The sequence below is a fragment of the Homalodisca vitripennis genome, chromosome X (genome assembly GCF_021130785.1).
Source record: "Homalodisca vitripennis isolate AUS2020 chromosome X, UT_GWSS_2.1, whole genome shotgun sequence".
NCBI lineage: Eukaryota > Metazoa > Arthropoda > Insecta > Hemiptera > Cicadellidae > Homalodisca > Homalodisca vitripennis.
Genome location: NC_060215.1, coordinates 57646696 through 57674492, shown reverse-complemented (window position 1 = coordinate 57674492; position 27797 = coordinate 57646696). Strand labels below are relative to the sequence as shown.

General features: G+C 33.6%; 1 protein-coding gene across 2 annotated transcripts in view; it reads left to right on the top strand.

Moving 5' to 3' along the window:
- LOC124369033 overlaps positions 1–15308 on the top strand; it is an 86427-nt gene extending 71119 nt beyond the window's left edge. For both annotated transcript variants that reach the window (XM_046826712.1, XM_046826713.1), the window contains exons 16-18: positions 3528–3790; positions 6278–6352; positions 14150–15308. In XM_046826712.1, the coding sequence (XP_046682668.1) occupies positions 3528–3790; positions 6278–6352; positions 14150–14288 (477 nt within the window). In that variant the 3' untranslated portion in view covers positions 14289–15308. The remainder of the gene's footprint in view (positions 1–3527; positions 3791–6277; positions 6353–14149) is intronic.
- Positions 15309–27797: the final 12489 nt, after the last annotated feature.

Sequence of the window (27797 nt, the reverse complement as noted above, 5' to 3'; positions counted from 1 at the left end):
TTTATGACAAAAGAGGCCTCATAGCCTGTAGCAACTCGCTACTCTCAGAGCTATTGTTCTTGCACCTTGTCCAGTTGTTTCCTTGCTTTCTTCTTATTTAGTTCAGAGAATCATTCTTACCATCCTCCATTCATCTGGAAACAATTCTTGTTTGATTGCTAAGTTCATAGCTACTAACAATTTTTCCCCAGCTACTCAGATTACCTCCTACACTGCTCCTACTGGTATGCCATCTGGTCCCGGACTCTTCTTTCTTCTTAGCTTTTCTCCAGCAGTATGGAGCTCCTCCAGTGTGAAGGGGGAAATATCCACAGCTTCAATTTCCTCATAATATGGAGGCTGGTAAGTTGAGAAAAGTCCGTCAGCACATGCTCTTTTTAGTGCAGGGTCCAATTTTGGAGTGTTTCTGCCAATTGTCTTCACTTATTTTGAGTTTGCTATTGCTCTTGTAAGTGCTAACCTGGCCTCACACAACCCATCACTAAGTTCTGCCACAACCATAGCTTCCCTACCATGCCTCCCCTACAAGCTCTTGTGTGGCATTGTCGCTTTTTCAAACATGTCCGGCAAAGTTAGCTAGTTCGTCATTCCACCAATAAACAGATCATTGATTTACTCAGCCTCTCAGTTTTAGAGTTTCTTGAAAAGCAAGTTATACATTTTCTGTTAGCTCTTTGGACCCTAGGTTCCACACCTATTCTTCTGTTAATAACTTTCTCTAAGCTTTCTTGAACTTTTGCACATAATTAGGTCCGAGTCTCCAGCCATAAATGGTGCGTGCAGAAGACTGGCTTCCTCCATGAACTTGTGGTCACTTAATATACCATCTAAGACTCGCCTGTGGTTGACATTTTGTGCAAGATTCTCTGATGTAAATGTTAGGTCAATAAAAGCCATAGACCCTCTTAAGCTGAGGGTTGGGACGTTTCCCTGATTGATGACTACGAGACCACAAGCTGCTGCCCAGTCCTTCACTTCTCTTCCTCTTATACTTACTTACTTGAATACTTGAATACTGCATCTTTGACCAGACTAGCTGGATAGATTGCGTTATTGGACTTAAAACTAATAAATACCTCTCCTATCTGAGACTGGTGACCTCCAGTCTACTGATTTGGTATTAAAATCTCCTGCTATTATAGCAGCTGTGTGTCCTGCTGCCTAAAGTCTTCAATTTACATTTTTGGTGAGAAGTAGCAGCTAAACACGTAAATTCCACCTGGTTTTACCCGTACAAAGCTTGCTTCTCATCCAAATGCTTTCGCCTCCAGGTTGGAGGCGGCTTGTATTATATGGAATCCCATTCATGTTATACACAAAGATGCCATAGAAAGGGTTCAAAAAAGATTTTTACGCTACCTCTATTATAAATGTTTTAATATTTATACATATTTGATTCCTTATGAAGAGCTGATGAGTCTGTTTGGGTTTGAGAGTCTGAGCCTGAGGAGGGATGTGATGGAGCAGATGTTTTTGAGGGGCCTGGTTCAGGGACGGGGGTGGACAGCGCTGAGGGTCTGGGGGTTATAAGTTTTAGGGTCCCTAGCTTTAACAGTAGAGGCAGGCTACTGTTTGAACTGCCACACGTGCGGACGGTGGCGCACGCGTCCTCGCCTCTGCTCCGGATGGTGAGATCACATAATATGATGCTTTCAGGTGGAGGTGATATAGATATATTTTTCGAAACGGATTCTACTTTTAAAAACAAGTGTCTAATGCTTCTTAAACTGAGATCTTAATAATTATGTATAACATTGTTATTTGTTAATTTATTTATGAAAATTGTTAAATTTTTAGAATAGATATATTACACAACATATTGTTTTGCTTTTTTTCTGCATGTTGAAATGTACAACTTAAAATATGTTGCTTGTTTGTTGATTATTAACTAAAGTACAATTGATTTATTTGTGAATTCCAAATGCATGTTATACTCACATATTGTTGTTGTTTATATATTGTTATTGTTATTTTTTTTTTTTTTATTCTGGCCATTTATTTATTGTTGTTATTTACTTATTGTTGTTATTTATTTGTTGTTGTATTTATATATTATTTGAGTGAGTTATGTCTATTTGCATAAAGGATATATATGCGTGTGTATTCCTTAAAATTAAGGTGTAGGTATAATTATTATTAAGTAGTAGTTTCAATTATTATTGCTTTTAAAATTTATTGCTTGTTGCATGTGGTTGGGGACTTTAACCCACAATATATTGTATTGTAATAAGAGAAACTGCCCCAATGTAATTGGGTAGTTACCTGTTTTGGAGCATGTAAAATATAAATAAATAAATAAAATGAAGATATTGACCAATTAGCTGATCTCAAGAGCACAGCTGCATTTCCTAATATATATATATATATATATATATATATATATATATATATATATATATATATATCTGTTTTTCAGTTTCCTCTTGCCACCACTGATCTGAGATCGGTTCACTTACCAATAGTAGGTCACTGGATAATTCCTGAGATCTTGCTAGCAACATGTCATGAGCTGCTTTGCTTCAATATGTATTTAACTGCAGGATTTTAATGCTAGCACTTGGTTGTTCATGGTTTCTTCCTTTATTCTTCGGACAATTGTCATGCTCGTGCATCTAAACCAGAGCAACCTCCTGTCGTCTCCCTTTCATTCTCGTGCGATATGTCCATCTTCCTAGCATCTATAGTATCTCTTCTTAACGTCTCTGAGTCGAACTCGACTTAAGATCCACCTTATCTTGTTGCGATTAAGCTTTGCTTCAAGTGCCAACTGTTTTGGGAGTATAACAGTTGCATTTTGTGTTCCTCCGAAAGCTGGTTGTATTGAAGTAACTTTAATATCCAAGGGATCGCTACAGTATTTGAGGGCCTTCTCGTCTATTATGTACTTCTTCTTTTGTTGGGAGGGACTAACATACAGAATACTTCCTGAAACATACAGGCCGTAAATTGTTAAAATTTGGAGGTTTGAAAAATGCTGTTTTACAGAGTCACCCTGTTATGATTTAACATTATTCTCAGCGCTTTTTTTGCAAAATGAAAATTCTGTTAAGGATTTTGAGAAGATGTAGTGCCACATACACAAAAACATGACATGTGTGGTAGTGCATAGTGCAGCCTAGAACTAATTTTACATATTATTTTATCAATATGTTTATCCTAGCTAAGGTTAACATCGAGGTTTAAACCCAAAAATATGGTACTTCATAATTGCTCAATAATATTGTTATCTATTCAAATAGGTCCAAGTATATTTCTATTCTGTTTTATTTAAATAGATATTTTTTTTCTTTCTACAGTCCTTAGAGCTATGCTCGACAACCGTAATACCACCCTTCCCACCCATGTCCCATATAATTTTCTTAAGGGCGGCAATATTATTCCACCCCAGTCCTTCTGGTCTAACCCCCAGTGGATTAGCTTCCCCACTATCAAGCCGCTCTTCCTTAAGAAACTTTGAGGGCAGCTGGTCCTATAAGGGTTAACATTTGTAACACTCTGATTTTCACTCTATGACTGTTTTGTTGCAGGAAGATGCGAATGTTTTGTACAATAAGGTGAAAGAAGGCGATGAATTTAAACATTTTGGAATTACTGTTAGGAAATGCTTCCCTTCAAAGGCAAAAGGAAATGTTAATCCACCCAAAGGAATCACTTCACATATGCAAATGGATGTGGATGAATTGAGGCATTCCACAAGAACAAAGCGTGCATTTGAGGCACCTCTTGATATTGGATTACCCTCCAAGCGGAAATTTATACTTCAGAAAGGAGGCCCAAAATCTCGCATGAAGTAAGTTACCAGTATTTTTCACCTATTGTTTTAAGTAACTATTGTAACACTGTGCCTTAGAATCTGTCTACAGTTAAGGCTCTGGCTCACGATTTAGCGGCATTTTCAGTCTTTTCCGTGTTGTTTTTTTGTGTCCAAAACCTATTGTGTGACACTTTGCATAAATAGAAATTTCATATTGGAATTACAACTTTTGTAGGAGATATTATTGTCAACTAATTAGATTTTCTTTTTACAGAGAAACTTGTATTATTTTAAATACACTTGGGATAGAACAAATTTGAAAATTAATGAAACTATTAATGGAAGATTGCAAGGTATTACAATTAAATAAAGATCTTGTTAAAGTAAAGTTTTCAATGTTAATATTATTTAAAGGTTTTTTTTTAAATATAGATTTAATATTCAATTGACACAATAAATTAATACATCAAGATTTCAAGGTTTGAAGTAAATAATTTTGAAGGAATATGGTTTAGTTACAGTTTTAACTTTGAATCTGTGCCAACTGTAACAGGAAGTAGAACAAGTGACACAAAGAATTTTTCAACAAAGTTGTAATTTAATTTTTATTTAGCTTTGTTTATAAAAAAGAAAAAAGTCCATTTATTTTGAATTACATTTAGAAAGGTTTTATTGTATTTTTATTATATAAGAAAGTTACATTTTAGTTTGATTATTAATTTTGAGCCAAGAAGTTGTGAATTTGAATGTAATTTATTTGAAGACATTTATTGAGAAAGCTTTTTGGAAGATATGTAGTTCTGAAACCTATTGGTGGTTTAAATCTAAATATTTGGGATATTGGATCAAGATTATTTTATCGAATGCCAATTTTGAACTGTAAATACACTGAATAGTTTTCAAAATAGTTTTAGAAAGTTGTTCCTAAACCTAGTATTCCAGTTTTGTGTGGTAGTTTTCGAAAAAGCCCTTGAGATGTAGGGCAACCCCACACTATTTAACATCTAACAGACTTCTGACCTGACATTTTTTGCTGTAACAGACCTTGCAATTATTGTTGCTGCTTATTCTACAGATCGCAAATTAATTGCACTTCGGCAGCAGATAACTTTCTAATACATTCTTCATATATTGGTCGGCAGTGGACTATCCAGAAAGTAGATTACATTTCGCTCTGTAGCAGCTAGGGCTGAACTATCCAGAAAGTAGATTACATTTCGCTCTGTAGCAGCTAGGGCTGAACTATCGTGAAATGTGTGATGCAATTGAAAATCTCGCAAGTTGTGAAGTGCGGTCGGTTATACTGTTTTTGTTGGCTAACCCCAATAAACCGATTGAGATTTATCGCCACCTCTGTCAAGTTAATAGGAGCGATGTGATTACTGAACGTGGAGTGCGTCAGGCGTGCATTAGGTTTAATAAGGGCCGAACTATTGTGCATGATGACAAACAAAGTGGACAGCCAAGCATTGTCTCTAAAGTTGATGAGAAGATTAAAATAGACCCTCAATTCACAATAACAAAACTCTCACTTATTTTTCCTCAAATTTCAAGAAATGTGTTACGCAGAAGTTAAGTTACCATAAATTTTGTGCAATATGGTTACTGAAAATCATAACAAAACCCATAAAAATCGGCATATGGCTGCTTCATTGACATTTTTTGACACTTATGGAAAATATAGTATTTTTAAGTGAGAGGTCTTTCCACATCCACCTTACAGTCCGGGCCTTGCACTCAGCGACTATAAACTGTTTCCAGCAATGAAGACCTGGCTTGTGACTCATTGCTTTGATGATGACGTGGAACTGCGGTAGGGTGTGACTATCTGGTTGAAGTCTTAGGTGGCAGAATCTTATACCGCTGAAATTTAAAAACTAGTTTACCACTATGATAAGTGCCTAAATTTGTATGGTGACCAAGTTGAAAAATAGTATTTTAGTATCATTTTAGTATATTGAGCTTATAAACTTCAAAAACAGTAATAAAATGTATTTTTATCGATCGGCGGATTATTTCGTCTTTGGTGTTATAAGACCTAACAACATCGCGGATTATTCCGTCTACTGCGTGCTAAGGGTTAATAGCGTGGTGTTCTAAGGCTTGTTTTTCTCCAAAAGGTTGAACAAAGTTAAAAAGTAAGGTTCAGGTGGTTTTTTTTTTTGGTTTATTTTTGTTGTTGTACCAAAAAGACATGGTGTACCAAGAAAATCGTCTCTTACCAAAAGTTAGTGCACACACCGCTGACCCTCAATGAAAAACTGCAGTTTTCCCCACATTAGCGCTATGTGTTAGTAATTTTTTGTTCTCTTTATTTTTCTGAATTGGATACGTGTATTTTATAAATACCATAGATAGGAAAATTATGTATACACATTGTTATGTCGACACATTGAAAGACACTGTGATATAAACAAAGTAGCTCAAAAATAGGTGGTAGCAATGAATCATCACTAAATTGCTCACATATACCGCTAACTACATAATTTCCTAGGCCACTTATATGAAGGACTCTTTTTTTAGGAAGAAATTGAATGTGCCTTCCCTGTCATTACATCCAATACAACCGGAACTAAATCTGGAAGAACTGGTCATAAGGTGAGTAAAAGAATATGTGATCATTTAAATTTTACCTCTTTTAAACTTATGTAAATGTATAGATCTTGCATCTTTTTAATTAAAAATAACATAGTCCAAACTTTCAACATCCACTGAGCTTGCTGACAACCTGCCGGCCTATGCGGCCAGGGGGTGGTGGTTCAGGAAATTTCCTTTAAGTGTTAAATATAGCTTCTAAGACCCGCCTTCAGCTTGTGTGTGTGCATGCATGTGAGTGTGTGTGTGATAGAGAGACTTGATTGCAGCATCATACACAAGATGCCACTCTGTAATTATTTCCTTTGTCTCACATTAGATGGTTGTCCATATTTTTACGAGATAAGATCTTTTCAATATTAACTTTCATTAACCAAATAATTAATGAGCAATTTAAAATATATGTATATTTATATGTGTATAAAAGTTTGTTTTAACAGTATATTGGCATCGCTAAAAGGCTTGTTTTAGTTCATTTTAACAAATTAAAATTTGGTGGTATATTCAAAAGAAGAGGTGTTATACGATCTTTTAATGGGTATTATAACCTGTATTCTCTCCATAGAAAGGCACCAAGTAAGCTCATTTTACTTGTAGTAAAGTCTTCGGTCTACTTCAAATTTAGATAATGACTGTGGAGAGGAGCTGATTAATAGCGTATTCACCTTACTTAGAGATCATATTACAAATCTCAAAATGTAGCCATAACTCATTTTTGTTTCTTTCCACGTTAGTAAAATTTTAATTATTTAATTTTGGTAATTTCATTAACAGGCAATCAAGTAGCAATCATCGGATTTCCAACATATTTTCCTTGTTTGTGAGGTGGCAGTTATCTTATTTCAGACTATCCAGTACTATTTTCCTTTAGCTCATGACTTTATGTTGACTATAGACTATATTGAATCCAAACATTATCCATATATCAATGAAAATATAAGATTCTAAACTTTCTTTCCTTTGTGTATATAAAACATAAATGACCCATTTTAGCAATCTGAATGAGACAAATATTATTTTATTTTTACATACAATATAAGTAAGTTTTTAGTAATGCTATTTATACTAAACAAAAGTCTAAGATATACTCTAGATTGACTAGCTTTGTAATCATCGTTGGTCAACAGTCATCATGACAAAAGATGTTACGAAAGTAATCATTTTGTAGGTTATTGCATCATCCGATGCAAGAACACCATGTATGTCTGAGTTATGTATTGTTTAGTTTGTGTGTTGACGTTGTGATAAATCAGTAATGTATAACTTTCTTTTATTATTATGCATAATTAATTTGAAATGTGAAATCATAATGTTCAATATATATTTAAATTTTTATTTCATCTGATGTAAACTTTAGTTTGATTTTTCCAATTGTGTGGTATACAGGGTGTCCCACGAGTAACCCAAAAATCTTCTCGGGTGGTTTCCTCTCATCAAAATAATGAAAAAAGTTCATATAAACATATGTTGGTAATGCTTTGTTAGCGAGCTACGGCTAGCGAGAGATTTCTCCCGATTTTCAAGGAAAGGACGGAAATGATGTTTTATAGAAAGTTGTTAAATTTATTGCAATTTATTTAAAATTGAATAGAATACATCCCAGACCTGTAAGACCACCCATTTCTGAAATATCAGACAAAATATGCAAAATTCTGTCTCGAAAAACATTTTTGTTTAGATTTCAAGTATATTAACTTCATTAAATGGGTAATATAAACACAGAAACTTTTTAAGCAAAACTTTTAGAGGATTTAATTCCGAAGAAAATAATGTAAAATAGGTTAATAATAAACAGACACAAAGTTTAAAAAATTAATGCTTAATTAAATCAACACATACAAAAAATAAGACAGAATTACATTATGAGTTTATTGAGTTACTACATTGAGTTTTGTTTATTTTGATTCGGATTTCTTGCTCACAAGAAACTCAGCTTCATTCTGTTATGCCACATGATAACTTTTAAGAGTATTTTGTTGTTGACTCCCCAACTCAAAGTTTGAAAAATTCAAAATCCATATAAGTCAAAATTGTTAAATAGCAGCATGCATAATGTTGTACATCATTTTAAAGGTCTTGTTGAGGCGAACAAAGTGTGTATTTATACTTTATTCATATTTTTAAAGTGAAATTTTAAATAATTTTAAAATTATAATCAATATGGTAAAATTAAAAAAACCATTATGAGTATTTTATAAAAACCAAAGTGTTTTTATAGAAATACAGTAAATTGGTATGGAAACATGCTATTATACACTATACCGACTGAAGCTGTGAGAGTTCTCTGTTCATGGTCGTCAAAAAAACAACAAACATCAACTGGCTGCAATAAAATAAGAAATAATATTTTATGCAGTTTTTTTTACCTGAAACCATAAAATATATGATGGATAGGATTATGAGAAGTTTATAGTCTTTTCAATACTGCTATCAAGCAGACTACAGTAAACTACTTAGTCAGTTTCATAGCGAGACCGTTTGCCATGGCATGCTAATGTGTTAAATATACAGTAAAAACTGGAGCAAGTGTGTAATAACAGAAAATTAAAACAAAAGATATTTTCTTTAATAAGTTAAGGTATGACAAACCATTTATAGGAATAGTCAAATATGAAAATGAACTCATAACCTGTAATAAAATATCTATACAATGATTATGTAATGAATGCTTTAACAAAATTGTGTTTTGTGATCAGCCTTAGCTTTTAAAGCATATTAAAGCTCTTTTTAAACATTTTTTTGTAGTTAAACATTTTTGTTTTATATTTGTCACTGCTTACTACTCAAACTCAGCGAGTAAAAATCCGTTTAGTTTCAATTTTTGATGCTTGGGTTTCCATGCTTTTTCAACAATTGGTGATTAAAATTTCTAATGGTCTAGTACAATCAACCTGCGAGAGGATCGCTCGAGGTATAGGAATGAGTTGAGGTTTTGTCTAGAAAAGAGACTTGAAGAATGATTTTCAGTTTTGCCTTGCACAGAATAATGGCTAGAATCTAGTTTTAGTGAGATGCTTTAGTTCTGTGATAGTAACCATTCTTACATAAAGTACAATACAAGTTTATTTGTCTCGAACTTATTTATACAGATCTCTTGATTAACTGAATAAAAAAAGGTTTGTTGAATTTCCAGTATAATTTGTTTTTTTTTTCCTTTAACACTACCTGTTCAGGTGTGAAATCCCAAAAAGAGTAATAAATGCCTAATTAATAGGCTAATAAAGATAAAAATTATTTTCAATGTGGGTTTGGCATAATTAGGTATGCCTCAACACAACAAATAGTTAATTGGCCTAAGTAGTAGACTTCAGTGACAATAAGAGACAACTCTTATAATTGAACCAACTACGCTTGCAATATTAATAAGCGTGAACTAGTTAAGTGGGCTTTAATCTTTTAGAGTACAAAAGAGTAAACCGGTTTTATATTGAATAATCAAAACTATATATAGAAGTACAGCTTAAATAAACAAGTTTTTATCTTGTATGTGGTTAAGCATACAGAGTTAATTAAATACTATTAGAGAAATAAAACACTTGCAGTCATGTACTAACCCTTTACACACATGAATAATTGTAAACAAGACAATTTAAACAATAGTAAATAAAATCAGCTATCTAAAGTAACAATATCTCCAAGAAGAGGTAGGTTATTATAAACAACAAACATTAGTACAGTTTTAGTTTAGTATTTATTAGCTAATGCAACCCTTTACTATAAAGATCGAATACAGTTTGCATATATTTGAAACCAACCGGAGAGATGTAAATATTGCAATAATCTATTTGATTTATAATAATCACAGAGCAGTGACATGTATTTATACCTTTTAAATCTGGATCTGACTTGAAATTTCTGTAATGTCCGGCACAATTTTGCTAGTTGTGCTTTGTTTCAACTTAGGATTTGTTTGGCATTACAAATAAAAAAAAGAAAAGTAAACTAAACAAACTTAGAAAAGCTTTAATAAAATAGAAAATGTTTTGTTTCTTAAAGTATACAAAATGTCTCCCAAAAGTTTTAATGCAAAACATAACAGAAATTCTATTTTTCTACAAACTATTTTATTTTTATTACAATATTAAACGTTAGTGTTTTTACAAAAATTTACATTCAAACATGTTTAGACATTTTCAATATGAAAGGATAACAAGATTTCGGACATTTACCATTGTTATAAGTTATAAAAGGTATAACACAATGTTTCGAGGATTGGAATCTATCCTCTTCGTCAGGTGAGGCAGGTATTAAGGTATACACACATATATATATATATATATATATATATATATATATATATATATATATTTAAATATGGTTATTATATTTTGAAACTTCACTATTATAAACCACATAGTGGCAAATTTCACAACGAAAAGCTTGATGCCATTTAATACAATCACAACTCTATAATCAAATAAAAAATAACAAAAAACTAGTCATTTGACATTATATAAATGGTCACTAACCGTGTTTTGGATAGATTTCTTTCTTCAGATCAGAGAGTAATAAACAGATGTTTGAAGCAGATGCTCTTGCACTGAAGTAGTTAAATTTTTTTCCTGAACGAAATTTCCCATGTCAAAAGTATAAGATCCCGTTATTTTGCACTCCGTCAATTGGGCGAGCAGAAACGGCAAACCAACATTTGTATTGCAACTTTTAATTTCAGTGCGTACTTATTACACATTATTCAAAAAAATAATACATCAAATTAAACTGTGAAATATACCAAGTAATCTGATATACAGTTTGTCCTACTTAAATCTGATTTTCGATAGCAAAAGTTTGATTAAAAAGATGACTTGTAAAATGACTAGTGACTAGCTGCTTAATATTGCAGAAACGTTTTTAAGTTATTAGTCACTAGTCGTTTGATGGATCCAGGGTTAAAGAACAAAATCTATGCTTAAAAGAAAATATTATAGTCTATTAGAATGCAGTACTGGTTTGAATATAGAACAATATAAACAAATGGAGAACAATACAAGTTAACCCTTTAGAAATTAAGTCGGTCAGCTGTAAATACTGAACCTAAATATATTTATTATGACTAATGCAGATAAGTATTCAATTAAATTGATTTGCTTTTGAAATGCTACCAAAATAGAGATGTTGTTTACATTTGATAAATGATTAGTATTTAGTGCAAAAATGGAATGAAATAAAATGAGAATTAATAAGCAATCACTACCTTTTAATAGAGGTTCGAGTTAGTCTTGTTAATACCTAAAATGTAAGAGACCATATTAAAAGTTAACATTTTTAAGGCAAAAGGAACAACATATCAATTTATTGCGGAATATTTTCAATAGGTGAGTTGCAATGCACAAAGAGAGACATTTGAAGACATAAACAAACCAGTCCGATAATGGAATGTGCTGGGGCAGGTCAAATTTAAAATAGCTTAACCGTCTGCATCTACTAATCAGTGAGGGGTAAAGGAGTTTCAGACTTAATTCTTCCAGAGTAAAACCCGCACTATCTCTAATGACAAAATTAACTATGACCACAAGATGGTGGATACAATTCATCAATTTATTTGCAATGTAAAGTAAAATGGTAGCCTATCTTACAAATGAAGTTACGTAATTTTACAATACAAATTACAGAGAAAAAGTTGATGAGCAAAGTTAATGGACTATATTAGAAATTAAATGAATATGATTAAAGAACTAAATCCGGCTCAGGCAAGAAATATTGTATAATGTAGATATTTAAGAATCAGCTCCCAAAAGATTGCCACACGGACGACACACTGTCTATAAGCACATTTACAGATGGAGTATAAACACAGTTCACACTAAGAGTCACTGGCATTTGGGGGCACAAGTAGTTAGACCGGAAAACCACATTTGTCCAGAGTCACAAAAGATGAACTCCATAAAATCTAAAGCGGATGAAGGGGAACCAGCCCACCCCTTATATGAGAGTTACATCATAGAATGCATTTAAAGACAAGTACAATTAAAAGTTTTAAGAGATATATGGCCAGCACCAATGAACAATAAGGTTGAGGTTTACCACATGCATATCCACATCTTGGAATGAAGGCTAGGAGTGCATCAGGGACACTGTACCGATCAGGTGATGTCAAGTGACACATTACAATATAGAGAGGTTTGTTTAAATTGGCTCAGCTAATGTGGAGCAGTCACCTGGTTCTACATCATCCTTTCTACAGCCAGTGCAGGCAGCTAATGGAGTATTTGAAATAAAAACTAAAGTATAAACCAAACTAATCTAATAATTAATTTATATTTTATACTTAAGAAACAGATTAGTAAATATTATGCATGCAATATATCTAAGGTTAAGTTTATCCAACCATTAATATATATATACATACGTAGGCAAATCAAATATAAACAGTAATTTTCAAAATTATATTTATTGAATAATATTATACAGAAACTATACCTTCAACATTTTTCAATGTAGTCTCCTGCATTATCTACACACTTCTGCCACCGATTTGGAAGCTTGAATATTCCCTGTTCATAAAAAGATTGAGGGCGAGTTGTTAACCAATCGCGCACAAGCTTTTCAACGTCTTCATTGTTTTCAAATCGTTTTCCTCCAAGTGATTCTTTCAGGGGCGCAAACAAAAAATAGTCACAAGGGGACAGGTCTGGACTGTAAGGAGGGTGTTCGAGAGTTTCCCAGCCCATTTCTTCCAATTTATCCCTTGTCAACAATGCGGTGTGAGGCCTTGCGTTGTCATGGAGAAGGATGACATCTCTAATGGGCACACCTTGTCTTTTGTTCCGGTAACTGGTTTTTGCTGACTGTAGCACCTGGCAGTAGTAAGCCGCATTCACTGTTCGTTGATCGTGAAGAAAATCAATGAGTAGAACTCCCCTTGAGTCAACAAAAATTGTTGCAAGAACTTTTCCGGCTGAGAGACGAGTTTTGGCTTTCACAGGGCAGCCTTCATCCTTCCTTCGCCACTTCTTACTTGCCATTTTCGATTCGGGAGTGTAATGGTGGGCCCACGTCTCATCACATGTGACGATGCGCCTCAAAAAATCTTCACCTTCTTCTTGAAATCATTGCAGAAGTCTCGCAGCAATCTCCAACCTGACCTGTTTTTGATATCCGGTCAACAACCTCGGAACCCACCGAGCACTAATTTTTCTGAAGTCGAGGTGGTCTGTTATTGCAGACTTAACACTCCCGTAGCTGATACCAATTTCCGACGAGATTTCTTGAACAGTTAACTGGCGATCACCTTCAATAAGCTAGTGTGAAGCAAGCAGTTCCCCTAACTCCTATTAAGCAAAACGACAATCGCCCACAGCCGCATCACGTCCGAACTTGTTTGGTACAGTCAACAGCAAAATTACCGTTTATATTTGATTTGCCTTCGTGTGTGTATATATATATATATATATATATATATATATATATATAAAGGAAATGACTACAAGGGTTAACAAGTGAGCTATCGGTATAACTTTTTCTATGAAAGAATAAAAATAATAAATTATCATTCAGTTATAAAACTGTTAGCTCTTATAATAATAAAGCCTTCTAACAAAGTAGAATATTCACCATTGCTATGGAACAATTACGAAGAAAATATTTTAAGTGTTCTTTTGTTACACAAATTATTTTCATTGGTATGTGGGAGCAGTAATGCATATGGGCAAGATATTTTAGTACAGCCTGTGGGGTGGTTTGAACACTTCGGTCTTTTTAATACCATTATGACAACAGGTTTTAGTAAATTTAACTTAGCTTTCCAGCTAATTAAAATTAAACTGCAAAAACTTAAAATTAAAATTTATTTTTTTTTAGACCGAGTGGCTCTGATCAACAGCAGGTGACTTCAGAACCGGATTTTCAACAGGAGGTGAAATCAGAACCGGATCTTCAACAGGCAGTGACCTCAGAACCAGATCTTTCACTATCCAGTCAAAATTCAGAAAGTTTGTAATTTTAACCCAGTGGCATGCTAATTTGTACATAGAAATATGTTTTTCTTGGTTTAGTTTGTTTTATAAACAAATTGCAATAGCTTGAGTTTTATAAGAAATATAGTTATGAAATTTATATACAGATATAAATAGAAAGAGTTCAGAGCCTGTTCAGCACTGCTATTTAGCAAACAACAGCACAACTATGTAATCAGAGTTTAATTGTATGACCATCCCCGTAACAGCATGAGTGCAGTACCTCTTTTTTCCCACGGTTAATACTCATCATAGCATGCTAATGGGTTAATAAAACTTTGGCAGCAACCTAGTTACCACGCATTGTTAAATGTATACCAAACATATACAGTATATAGAAATATAAATATGTAAAATATTAAACAAATACTTGTAAGAAGCCAAGCCTTCTCACACAAGCTTTGATAGAGGTAAATGTCCTCTACAATAAGTAATTTCTCTTTTAGTTATAATTAAATATTGTATGTATGTTATCAATATACAGTGTTTGTTATCAATATACAGTGTTTTGTTCTCAACTTACAAAAGTCAGATTGTAATAGTTCTGTTACACAACAATGTGCCAACAAAGTTTTATATTAACATCTAATAGCGATTAAGGCTACAAACAATACTTCATACCACCAAATATTCATGTTTTGGTGAACTTTTTACTCTGTGCTTTTTGAAAGGTTAACAGAATCAAACTTTCACCATGATTGTTACAAAAATTAAACACTACTTTTCGATGATTTGAATCTGTTCTCTTCTTCAGGTGTCAAAACAAAACACCAACATATTTTATATCTGAAGAAGAGGATCGATTCCAATCCTTGAAACATAAAGTTCTATACAAAATAGCAACAATGTATGAAAAGTTATGTTTAAAAATAAGTAAAAGGGAAAACAAAATGAAAGGTTGTATATATACAGTGTGAGTTAAAAGTGTGGATACACTCTATTTAGTTTTTTATGGGTAAAGCTTGGAAGGATGGAACTCGGGACACCTTTCTAGGAAATAGAAGTGAACTTTTTAGCCATTGTTACAACTTTGCCCATTTCCCCAAAATGGGATTTGGGGGGGGGGGGGCTTAAAATGTTTAAATTTAAAGACCCATTAGGTAAAACCTCATTTGAAAGGTCTGTAATTATTTTAATTTTGAAAGTACTAACCAAAATCTAAGCAATTTTTTATTGTGAATACACAGTACTATTAAGAAATTATTACTTTATTAAACTAAATTATGTAATAATATTTTTAATAATAAATTTCAAGAACAATGTGACAACAGGAAAGCCAGTAAAAAAAAAACAAAACAAGCTTAAAAATTCTTCCCAGACAGTTTCTTCCTTTTTTAAACTTATTTGACAACATATTCCATAGTTATAGTGGTTTGGTAAAGTAATAATTTTTTTTATAGTACTGTGTATTCACAATAAAAATTGTTTTTTTAATTTTGGGGAAGTGTACAAAGTTGTTACAATAACTAAAAAAAGTTCACTTCTATTTCCTAGAAAGGTGTACCGATTTCCATCCCTCCATTTCTATCCATCAAAAACTAAATAGAGTGTATCCATACTTTTAACTCACACTGTACATATACACTCTTGCATTTTGTTCCCACTTTTACTTATTTTTAAACATAACTTTGCAGAAAATACAACTTTTAAAAAGTAAGAAACGTATTTTTACTCTACATAACATTTCATACATTGTTGTTATTTTACCAAGTAGCAAAACTATTTTTATTTGTCACTTCATGAAATGTGCTTTAAAGAGAAGTATCTGAATTTTAGTAATTGTTTCTGTAATTACATATACAATAGTTTGTACACTATGTAGATTAAGTATGTTTTAGAAGTTATTTTTAAAAATGTTTGAAACATTGAAAATCAGGACAAAATCGAGGGTTAAATACCTCTCATTATATGCGTGTACTAAAAAGTATGTAATCACTTATCCTCTTATTAAAAATCATCTGTTAGTTTTATGGTACAAGTAAAAGACTGCCCTGTAAAAAAAAAAACAAATTTCTTACTATGTAGTAGTTTATAAGGCATTTTGTACTTTTATGGAAGTTTTGTCTCGGAACTGTCCTGTATTTCATACAATAAAGCCAGTTTGTTCTTTGTTTTATTGTTTTTTAATCCACCCATTAAATGTTAGCTTCCCATAATTAGTAAGTTGCTACAGGAATTTTGTTGAATCATAGTTAACACAGATGGAGTTAACAATGAATCAGGGTTTTTATACTGGTAAAAAACTTTGGAAACTAATAAGGAAATGATATTAGTTTAATTTTTATTTTTTCATAGTTTACTTAATGTTACATTAAACCGAACTTGAATACCAGTTTTGCTTGTTCTATTAACCAAAACATTAATACTTCTCAATTATTGGTGTATATTGCAAGTGTCTTCTGATCCGGGTTTTAACGTGTTCATTGTTAACATTTTGCTATTATATATGTGAAATGTCCAAAGTGCAAAAATTTACAATTATTGAGCAGAACTCAAATATCTTTATTTACATCCAATAAAAAAAAAAACTATAATAACGTTAAATTAAATATAACCTTAAAATAATTTACAAGTAAACTAATTTTGTTTTGTTTAAGAAGCATATTTTGTAGCAAATGGCCCTTACCTTTTAATTCTTAACACTGCTTAAAAACTCCTTTATACTGTAGGGGTAGCTGTTTAAAAGAATTTTTTAACTCTCCTTTCATAGGATATCAGGTTACTTTCCATTTTGAGGGTTTTGGGCAGTACATTAAAAAGTTTAATGCCAATGATAAGGAGGTGTCATTCAAGAAAACTGCTTCTATGAATAGGAACTTTTAGGGTTTTCATTTTTATTTATTTATTGTCATTTGTCAATTTTACATTGCTATAGACAACGTCAAGAAATAAAATGTATAATACATTACACTATACAAAACATACATACTATATATTATGTTAATTTTAAATACATAATATAATTAGTCTAAACATGATCAAGTGTAAGATTAAGGTACAGTCCACACTGCCCAAAGGCCTCTACCATCCAGACACATTTAAGTGCTTATACAAAAGATGAAAAGAATACTACAATAGATTCAGGTCAGTCCAAACAGAAAAAGCCATCTTCAGAGAGAAACTGCCACACATCCACCTATTCTAGGGTAGATTAATATTTGTGGTAAAAAATTCCTCAAGTGAATAAAAAGCCTTACTTATAAGCCAACGTGACAATTTACATGAATTTGGTTGAAGTTCTAAACTTCTGAACTCTTGTGGTAGTTTGTTAAAACACTTAATTTGCAAATGTCTATGACTAGCTATAGTCTTCTGTAGCCTGGAAGAAGGTATAATAATATCCTGTGCCCTTCGAGTATAATAGTCATGGACCTCATTAAAACAAACAAATTCATTTTGGTTTTTCTTTATATGTATTGAATTTTGAAATATAAAAATGGAAGGAACTGTCATTATATTAAAATCAATAAAACATTGCTTACAATCATCCTGATAAAGCTAAATTGGCTAAAATTCTCACTGCCTTTCTTTGCCATGTGAAAACCTGGCTAGCACCCTTACTATTTCCCCAGAGCATTGCAGCATATAGCAAGTGAGAGTGAAATTCACTAAAGTAGGAGATAAGCATCTTGTCCCACCAACACAAGATTTTAATTTTCTAAGTTCTTGTTTCTTGTTATCATTTGCATAGTTTTTTTATTGTTGTAATTATTGTTATTTAGTTTATATAATTTATTACAAATTTGAATTTTTTAATTTATAATGTGTTTGCACTCACTGTTAATACTTAATGTATTCCATTTTTCTTCTGCCATCTGGAATGATATGTTACGATGTAAGTGGGTATGTTAAATGTAAATTGGTGTTGACCGTTGAAAATAAACTTGCAACGACATATACTCTTTTGAAAACTTGCGTTAATTACAAAGTGAATTCAAATCTTCTTATCTACATTTTTGTATAAAAACTTATACAACACTCAAAATCCCTCGCAGGTGTGTAAAGGTACTAATCAGACGAAAACCACCAACTGAATTACCGCAAAAAAAACTCCAAAGACGCCGAGAATCGCACTCCCCTTCCAGTAAACCAGGTAACTAAATACCAAGCCTTTGATTGGCCTCCTACTATCCAATCACAAGTTCAGAGAGAACAAAGTAATCTTCAAAATACCCCTATTGTAATCACGTTAACAAAATAGACTACCAGAAAAACCTGCTATATCGCTGTATTATCCTACATCCGCTAATCCGAAGACCCTTTCTTGAGAAATTACATAATTTAATTTACCTATACTTTGACATGTCTGATTAAATTCTAATATATTTTCTCCCATAAATATTTAATAAATAAATTTTAAATTGCCTATGTAACAAATGTTACACGCAATCGATTAATACACACACACAAAATAGGAAGCTTGTTTTGGACTTCCACTTCCACTGTGAGGTGGATGGAAGGAGAAACACTATTGATGTGAATTACTGTGATCATTTAATTTAGTCTCTACATGACGAAAAACAACAATGGTATTATCCACATACCTCCTCCAAATCCTCGGTTTGAACTAAGCTGAAGCAAAGGATTTTTGTTCCAGAAATATATAGTGAAAATAGGAGACATTGGAGAACCCATTTATATTCTCTCATCTTGACGGTAAATTTCACCCTCTAGTTTGAAATAATTATATCGAGCGACTAGTTCTAGCAGTTCCATAATTACTAGTACAGGAAGTTTAGTCGCATTATTTACAAACGCAGTTAATGGATTTTAATATACTTTATTTGAGTATATCTTTTTGATGAAGGGGTTTTAAGACAGTCTTATGTAAAAACGTTAGATTTTTATGTGGCTTTAGAAGAAATACCATATCTTTTACACACAACAGTAATTTTTGTTTGTCGTAATTCTTTTATTTTTGTCTTGCAGGCCTTGTGAATGTTTTAATTCACATTTATTTGCAGTATTTAAATAATTTAAACGAAGAAATTACCATGCGACAAGATTCCAGAATTCAAAAAACTCTATTCTAGATGAATTTACAAAAGAGCAATAGGTAGGTAGGTGAGGTCGTACGAGTGGCTGGCTGTCTTGAGACATTAGTAGACCCGAATTGTCAATTCTAGTCGAGTTGAAGGTTCCCTACTAAATTGTCTTATTACTAAATGTCAAAATTTTGGATCAATCTGAGAAGCATGATCAGATGAGAAATTACTCATGATGTTTGAGACATCAGAAGGATTAGTTAAAATAACCTTAAGTGGTCTAAACTTTCCAGTCTGCTTCTTGCCTACACGGAAAGTCTTAACTTTCGAAGGAGTATAAGAAGGAAGAAGTGAAGTAAATAGCCTATTAACCAAATCAAGATCATGACCTTTTTTGCAATTAGTATCGCCAGAATCAGATTCCACCAAATTGAAGACCATTACGTACTTTGAACAGCGAGTTCGCTCATTGAGTTCAGCAATAATAGATTCAAGATCAGTTGAGTCATTTGGAGCAGTCGAATCTAACTGGTTTTCCATGGATGATAGCCAGCCTTCGACCTTTTCAACTCTAGGTTCAAGGGCAGAAAGCCCGGATTTAATAGTCGACACCTCGTTTTTTATAGCAGACACATCTGCGGAAATGGCATAGATTTCATTTATTTTTCCCAGAAGCTCATCAAGTCTGGAGAGGACAGCATCCATTTTCGAGGAGAGAACATTGAGAGGCTGGTTAGAGGGAGCTAGACAGTCAATTCACAAACAAAACCAAGTAAGAGTAGAGTTACCACAAAAACGGCAGGTCGCAGACATGCTGAGTAGATATAGTATACAGGTTGCGTACAGTATATCACAAAGGCTGTGGCCAGGAAGAAGTTCAGCAAGAACTGGCCTTCGAGTCAAAACTTGAAAACCTGCCTACAAAATGATCAGAAAGTTGGATTGATGAGGAAGGTTATGTGAGTTAATACAGATTATATGTGAGATTCACGGTGAGTTACAATGATAAATAAAAAGACTCACGATCAGCTGTAAGGCAATAACCACAAGAGTCTCTACAAGCACTGATCACAAAAGTAAGTAAGACTACTGTCAAGCAGCTAGCAAAAACACCATCTTGAGCCAAAAAGTTAAATTCTTTGTTTTATTGTTTTTTAATTTCTTTGTTTCTATTGTTTTATTATTGACCTGTGTTAAATTGAATTGTGTTTTAATAAATTGAACCTCTGAACAAATGTCAAGTGTATCTTACGCTTAGTGCCAGTTTCAGCTCTGCCTTATTTTTAGTTTTGTTATACTTAAGACAACAAACATGTACAATACTAATAATAATATGAAGACTGTTACTTCTACTTTCAGTATTGTAATTTATATTTTGTATAATAAAACAGTTTTTAATGTTTTCAAACTGGATGTTTAGTATTAATAATCCTCCAGTAATTCTTGTTCCATCTATGTATGATAAGAGATCTATGTTCTGGTTGCAAGTTCCAGTCGTGGTTAAATTTGGCTGTGGAATTACAAATAGATTTGTCTGTCCAAAATTAATTTAAGTTCTGCAAGTTTGATTTATAATTTGCATTTTTATAACACCACTCACTTCCCAATAACAATTTAAAACTTTGCACTCTGCAGGCCATTAAGTGTAGCCCATACTTATCTATCACTCAACTCTAGTGGAATTACAGGTGGTTGTCCTCTCAACTTGGCAAGCCATTACTAGTGGCACGGTTGAGTTCTGCATCACCACTTGGCACTTGCGTAACCATATGTCACTTCGACTCTGATTTAAATGGCATATTTGACCTTCAGCTCTTTAAAATGACAGATTTAAATAAAATTCTCAAACAATTCGATAAACTTTGATTGGTTATTTATTACTTGCTTTTAAAGGAACCAAGTAATACATAATTTAAGTTGGAGGTTGACCTGTTTTAAAAGATTTTTATTTGCAGAGTAAAAATACAATCAGTTTCTAGTATCAACAGAATTTAAACTCGTTTCCATGTTTTGACGTTCATCTCCACCAATTGTATTAGTATTTTAATTAATTGTTTGGATACATTATAGCATCTACAGTGAAAAAAACACACTTGGATAAAAACACAATTCTATATGATATTTAATATGGTATGTGCTGCAAGTAGAGAGATATAAATTTAGTTATTTATTTGGCCGAGAGATTGCAGCACTTTGCAGCCACAACTGGATGAGGATCGAACTGGAGAATACAGTGGGCCACACGTAGTGGCCTTAGGAGCTCAATGGCCAAAACAGCCAAGACCGAATGGCCCGGGCGAGATTAGGGAAAGGACAAGGTCATAAAGCTTCTGTCAGATAGAACATGTATGGCCATGCATAGTGGTCCTCCAAGCTTAGAGGACAATCACACAAGTTCAACTCCAAACTCTAAGGATTGAACACACACAAAATATTTTAAAGTATAAATTGCTACCAAAGTATTTTATTCAGTGATAAAGGATTAAAGGTAGTATGAACAATATGATGATTTTATTTCTATTTTTGAAGTTACTATTGACACCATTTTTGACAGGGTGGGTGGATTTTAGTTCTTTTGGTACTGTTGCAATTTTGAACCTCACAAAGTCAACTGCAGATTATATTTTTATAAGGACAAGATGAATGGTTTCTGGCCTAAAGTAAAAAAAATAAAGTATTGTCCAAAGTATAATTTATTTTTATATATAATAACCCTTTAACAGTGTTTTCTCATACTTGTGACTAATTCTTTCTGTGCATTAAAATAATATATCCAATTCAATAGATCAGCAGTGCCGCATTTGCCTATAGGCCCACTAGGCCCAGGCCTAGGGCGCAAAATTTTAGGGGGCGCATAAATTTTAAAGTACACAAAAGAAAAAAGTTGCGGCGGCGGGTGGTGTTGGCGCTCGGCGGGGCGGGTGGCCAAGGTCAACTAGGTCCGGGGTGCGACGTTGACTCATTCATTGGTTCATTGCTTTTATTTATTCAAAACACTCCTATATATATATATATATATATATATATATATATATACAATATATATATATATACAATAGTATATATATATATATATATATACTATTGTAATTATCTTTCATCAAAATTACGTAATTAAGAAATTTACTGGATTTCTACGTCAGTGTAATCAGAGTCCTCTGGGGGGGGGGGGCGCTCTTTGGTCTGTAGGCCTAGGGGCGCCGAATTTGTAAATGCGGCCCTGTAGATCAGTTTTTCCTTTAGAACAAACTAATTCAAATTAAATTTTTAATTTATTCATATTATTTGTTATGAACTCTGCATAGAACTGATACAATGCTGAAAATATGTTGTGAACTTAGTGTTAGTGTCTAAGGTAAATCTAAATAAAAATATAGCTAAAAGTTTGTCTGCTTGCCACTGTGTATCCACAGACAGCTTAAACCCCTTACAAACATGGGACATGCAGATCTACACATGTATTTAAATACGTTAACAAATAATGGAGTTACAGTGAAAGTAATGTGGATATGACCAAATTAAGAATAAGCATATAATAATTGTTGTTTCGTATCAGAACTCTGCTAATATTAAAGTCAACTTTCCAAATTTTAGCCATAAATATATCTGTTTTTACTTTCTTTCATTTAAGATCCACTCTTCTTTTAAGTACATTCCCATATTTGTGTGCATATATGAGTACGATCTTTACATAAGATTATATAAAAAAATAATATTAGCTTAACATCTAATGGGAGTAGCAATTAAATAAATCTTTATAATATTGATGACAACATGAAAAACGATAATACATAACAAAAGCACACGTAATGTTAGAAAAAAACCTTCTTCTTTTCCACAAATTAGTCATCCTACTATGTTGTACATTGATTATAAAATACATTGATTTATGTACCATATCCTGTAAATTTTAAGTAACATATTTCAATCTGCTCTACTGTGCGTTAATTAAAGTAAAATATGATCCTTATATGGTAAATTAAATCATAATCAAATAAGGAGTACTTTTTCGATTTACCATCCTAGGTATACGTAAAAATAATATATAGGACAGCATAAAAATATAAGAAAATTATAACTTAGGCTGTTTTATACATTACAATGAAGTTAGTATTCGTGCTGATTTCAGGTTTTCCTTGTTGTGCTGGGGCATTGTCGAGTTCTTGACAACAGGTCGTCCACATCCCTCACACTTTCACCAGTCCGTCTGTTTCTGTCATAACCAGTTGTTTGCCCTCCTTCACCCAGGCGTACGCCAATTGCTCTCTCACCATCTTCTTGGCCTGGTTGAGTACCGTAATGAATTGGTGTACAGAGTCATTAACGTACACCGGTGACGTTTCGAATCTTGAGCTGAGATGTATGGCATCCAGAGCTTTCTTACTTTTGGCTACCTCCATCCACTCTGCTCTGGTAGGATGACTATACAGGGAGAAGGGAGTTGATCCTACTTGTTATGGAGTACACGTTGTGTGACAGATATGTCTTCTTGGCACCATGGCATATCACTCTGGAAACAACTTCCAGGACACTCTAAACGTCTTCACTGTATGTTAGGGGACACCCGCTATTTCCAGGATATGTAATCTACTGTACTGTTGTACATCAAACATCTGGGATTTAAATGTGTCGACCTTGTTAAGAGACTTCAACCCGTTGTCAAGCACTTCTCATTTTCCCTCAATTCTTCATTTAAAATTTTTACTAATTCTAACGCTAGCTCGTTTGACTAACCCAAGTTATTAATTGTTCCTTGAATACTACTGATTTTCTCATTTATCTGCGATTCCAGTTGCCTAATTTACTGTCTAGTTTCTCATTAAAATCCTCTCTTATATTACTGATTGCTTTCAATACATTATTGCTGACAAATATATTTTTGGAATCGCTGTTACTGGTGACAGGGAGTTCCAGTAAACCTGCACTTACCACAGTGAAAAGTGGTTCTTCTTGACAGTTCGGTGGATGTATCGCAAGTCAGAACACTGGAGGTGCAGTACTTTGCCGCACTTGTCACATTTGATACTGTCGTGAGTTCCGCTGGTGTTTGTCGGTGTGTCATGTGTCACATTTCCCACATTTACCGAGCATTTTAAATGCATGCTCAAAACACTGTTCACAAAAATATGAAATAAAAATAATTAATTAAGTATATAATAGAAACACTACTTGCAGTAAAGGGCAAGTATTCAGGCAGGAAATTTTTCAAGCACATTCACTGATTAGTTCCGTCTACATTGGTGGCTAGGTTATGACTGAACTCCTTACAAAAAGTCCAAAATAGTATTCAAATCAGTTAACTCATTCAGCCCAAAGATATGTTCCTTGACAGTACTTGTGTAAATGACAAACGTACAGTGAGACCAGGTATGGTAAGGCTAAGTAAATAAAGCTTGTTGATCTAGACAGTCACTAATGACAGAATTCTAAAAATTGGTGGTGGTGTTGCAGTTTATATCACAGAGGGTCTGAGGTGTAGGCTATTGGCTGCATCTCCCTCTGAATACTCGGCCAGGCCTGAGTTCATGTTCATTGAAATTAGTTTATCTGTATCGGATGTCCTATTGATCGATGTGTGCTATTAGCCTCCCAGAATAGGTCATCTGATAGACTTTGAAAATGCTCTCTTACATCACTTGCCGGGATACAGTTGAGTCTTTATCATGGGTGACTTTAACACAAACTTACTGAAAATGACAGATTATAATATTAGGCAACTGATCCTAATGTTCGACTCCACTAACATGACTGCCACTAGCCCAACACATCACACTGCTGAGTCAGATACCTTTCTGGATCTTCTAGTTGTTACTGACCCCTCTGACGTGACGCATCTATGGCAGCTTCCAATTCAAGCGGTTTCACATCACAGTCTTGTGTACTGTGTTATCAAGGTCAAAGTTCCAAAGCTAAAAGTAACATTTATTAAATACAAAGTTTTAAAAAAAAATGGACAAAGCCTGTTTTATGTATGATGTGTATTCAACCCCATGGCAGAATCTACAGACATTGCAATCTGTTGATGATCGATGACATGGTTGAATCATTTAACACCACCATTCTAGGGCTATACTATAAACATGCACCAGTTGTTTTTTTTCTCTCTCTCTCTCTTTGGACAAGAAGCTTATAAATTGCTCTTAGTCCTGTAAGAGCCTTTGCGCTGCTTCCGGAGTGATAGGATATTCAGGATGGGTAAGGTTAGGGAGTAGGGGCCGCCTCCTATCAAGATCCATGAGGAAGAATTAGGGCACTACATCTCAAAGTCATCCCGGAAGAAGGGGAGGCCAGCTCTGAACCAGCCTCTCCAGTCAAAGTAGGCAGGGGGTGGCACACCCTTGTTGAGGATAACAAGAACCTCTGAGGTAAGGGAACAAACCACACCAACTCCAACAGTCATCTTCCACAGTAGACTAGACCTATCAACCCATGAACCCCAGAATCTCAATATTTGCGGTTAGTGATGTGCCGCTACTGGACATCCATAAGGTTGCCCAGATTGAAGTGGCACATCGGTTTTTGCTGTGCCCAGTGGTGGGTTCAACTGGTAGGTATAAACCAGCCAGAAGTGATCCCTGCTGGGTCGCACCAGTTGTTACCAAACGCATAACCAAGTGGCGCCCAGTGCCTTAGATCACAAGTGAAATTCTTAGCTTGATGGCTCAACATGATTCCCTACGAAATTCCAGATTGAGATACACGCATAAACTGTTTGAAAAGAAACAGATATCTAGCGATTTGTGGAGCAATGTTAGGAAACTTAGTCAAAAACTGCGCTTTTCCTGTGATCCAATTACCCTTAAATGATCTTAATGACAGTTTTGTTCCATGTTGTCAGACTGTCAATACAAACCAAGCTAAAGAACTTCTAAATATGCCTATCAATCAGCACGAATATGAAAAATTTACTTTCAAACCTGTAATACAATCAAATGTTTTAAATGCCATTCGCCGTATTGCTGAAGGGTCTGACGGTATAAAAATTCAATTAATAACAAACATTGTTTTTGTAACTCTCCCATTAATCACATACATTTTCAACATATCACTATGACAGTGTATTTTTCCTTCACTTTGTAAGTCTGCTATTGTCCGCCCATTAAGCAAGACCTCAGTTCCCACATCTTGCCAAGACTTCAGAACAATTAGTATTCTGCCAGCTCTATCCAAAGGTCTCGAAAAAATTGTGCACTACCAGATTACTGATTATTTAACACAAAATAAGATTCTAAATGATTTACAATCAGGATGTCGAACAGGACATAGTACTGAAAGTCGTTCATCATATACGATTCGCAAAAAAAATGGTCCAAAAACTAAGCACGTTACTGACACTTTTTGATTTCTCAAAGGCTTTTGATTGTGTAAACTACTATTGGCTAAATTGAGAATCATTGGTTTTTTCAGAAAATGTCCTGCAATGGCTGAGGTCTTATCTGTCTGACAGAAGGCAGTGTGTACAGGCAGAGGTGACGTAACATACGACTGGCTGAGTGTTGAATGTGGTGTTCATCAGGGTTCCATACTTGGTCCTCTCTTGTTTGTGTTGTAAGTTAATGACTTGGGCACGGTACTGGTACACTGCAAGTCCCACATGTATGCTGATGACCTCCAGATACATGTCCATGTTAAAACACACATAATCGATAATGGCATTACCATGATCAACTCTGATATAAAAAAAATTATGGTTGCCTGTAAAGTCGGTTTTACGGGCAAAGATTTTACGTGACAACGTCTTTTTCTCGGTAGAATATTTATTGATATGAATATTATTAAATTGCACAATAGGAACAAGGAATTGAATGAAAATAAGAATTGCACAAATTTTAACTATAGAAATATATTTTGTTTACTAAAACATTGTACATAATTTGAAATTAATTAAAATTTTTTATTGTAAATGGTAAAGTTGAATAAAACATTTACTAAAATTGGAATTTGAAATTCTTGCTAAACACAGTTAAATTCTAACTCCGCGCGTGGTGATTGGTCGGTTTAGTTCGTTTGTTTGGTCGCACTGTTATGACAGGTTAGAGGTTATAATTTGTTATTTTAAATGTTTGACTAGCAATACGCGCTGTTTCTTCTCAATCGACTGAATTACGATTGATTGCAGAGTGATTTAAACTAATAATTTACTTAACACTATCAACATTTGTCAATAGTATGACATAACCTATAAACTCAGTTTCTCAACTTTTGTGTCAATCTAACAATTAATCAATCAATCAATCATAGTTTACGATAATGAAATATCAGTGTACAATTATTTACCTTTATTGTTGTAGTTGTTGTAAATGACGAATCTAAGCACTCCACATTTTCACGAATAAACATTGTTATCTGCTTTATCCCGTGCGGCGGACCCACAGTTATCTGCTTTATCCCGTGCGGATCAATCAATCAATCAATCAATCAATAATATCTTTATTCAAGACATACATAAAATGTACATGAATGCGTCATTCTTAATAAATAAATATTTAAGGTGATGTTATATTAGTT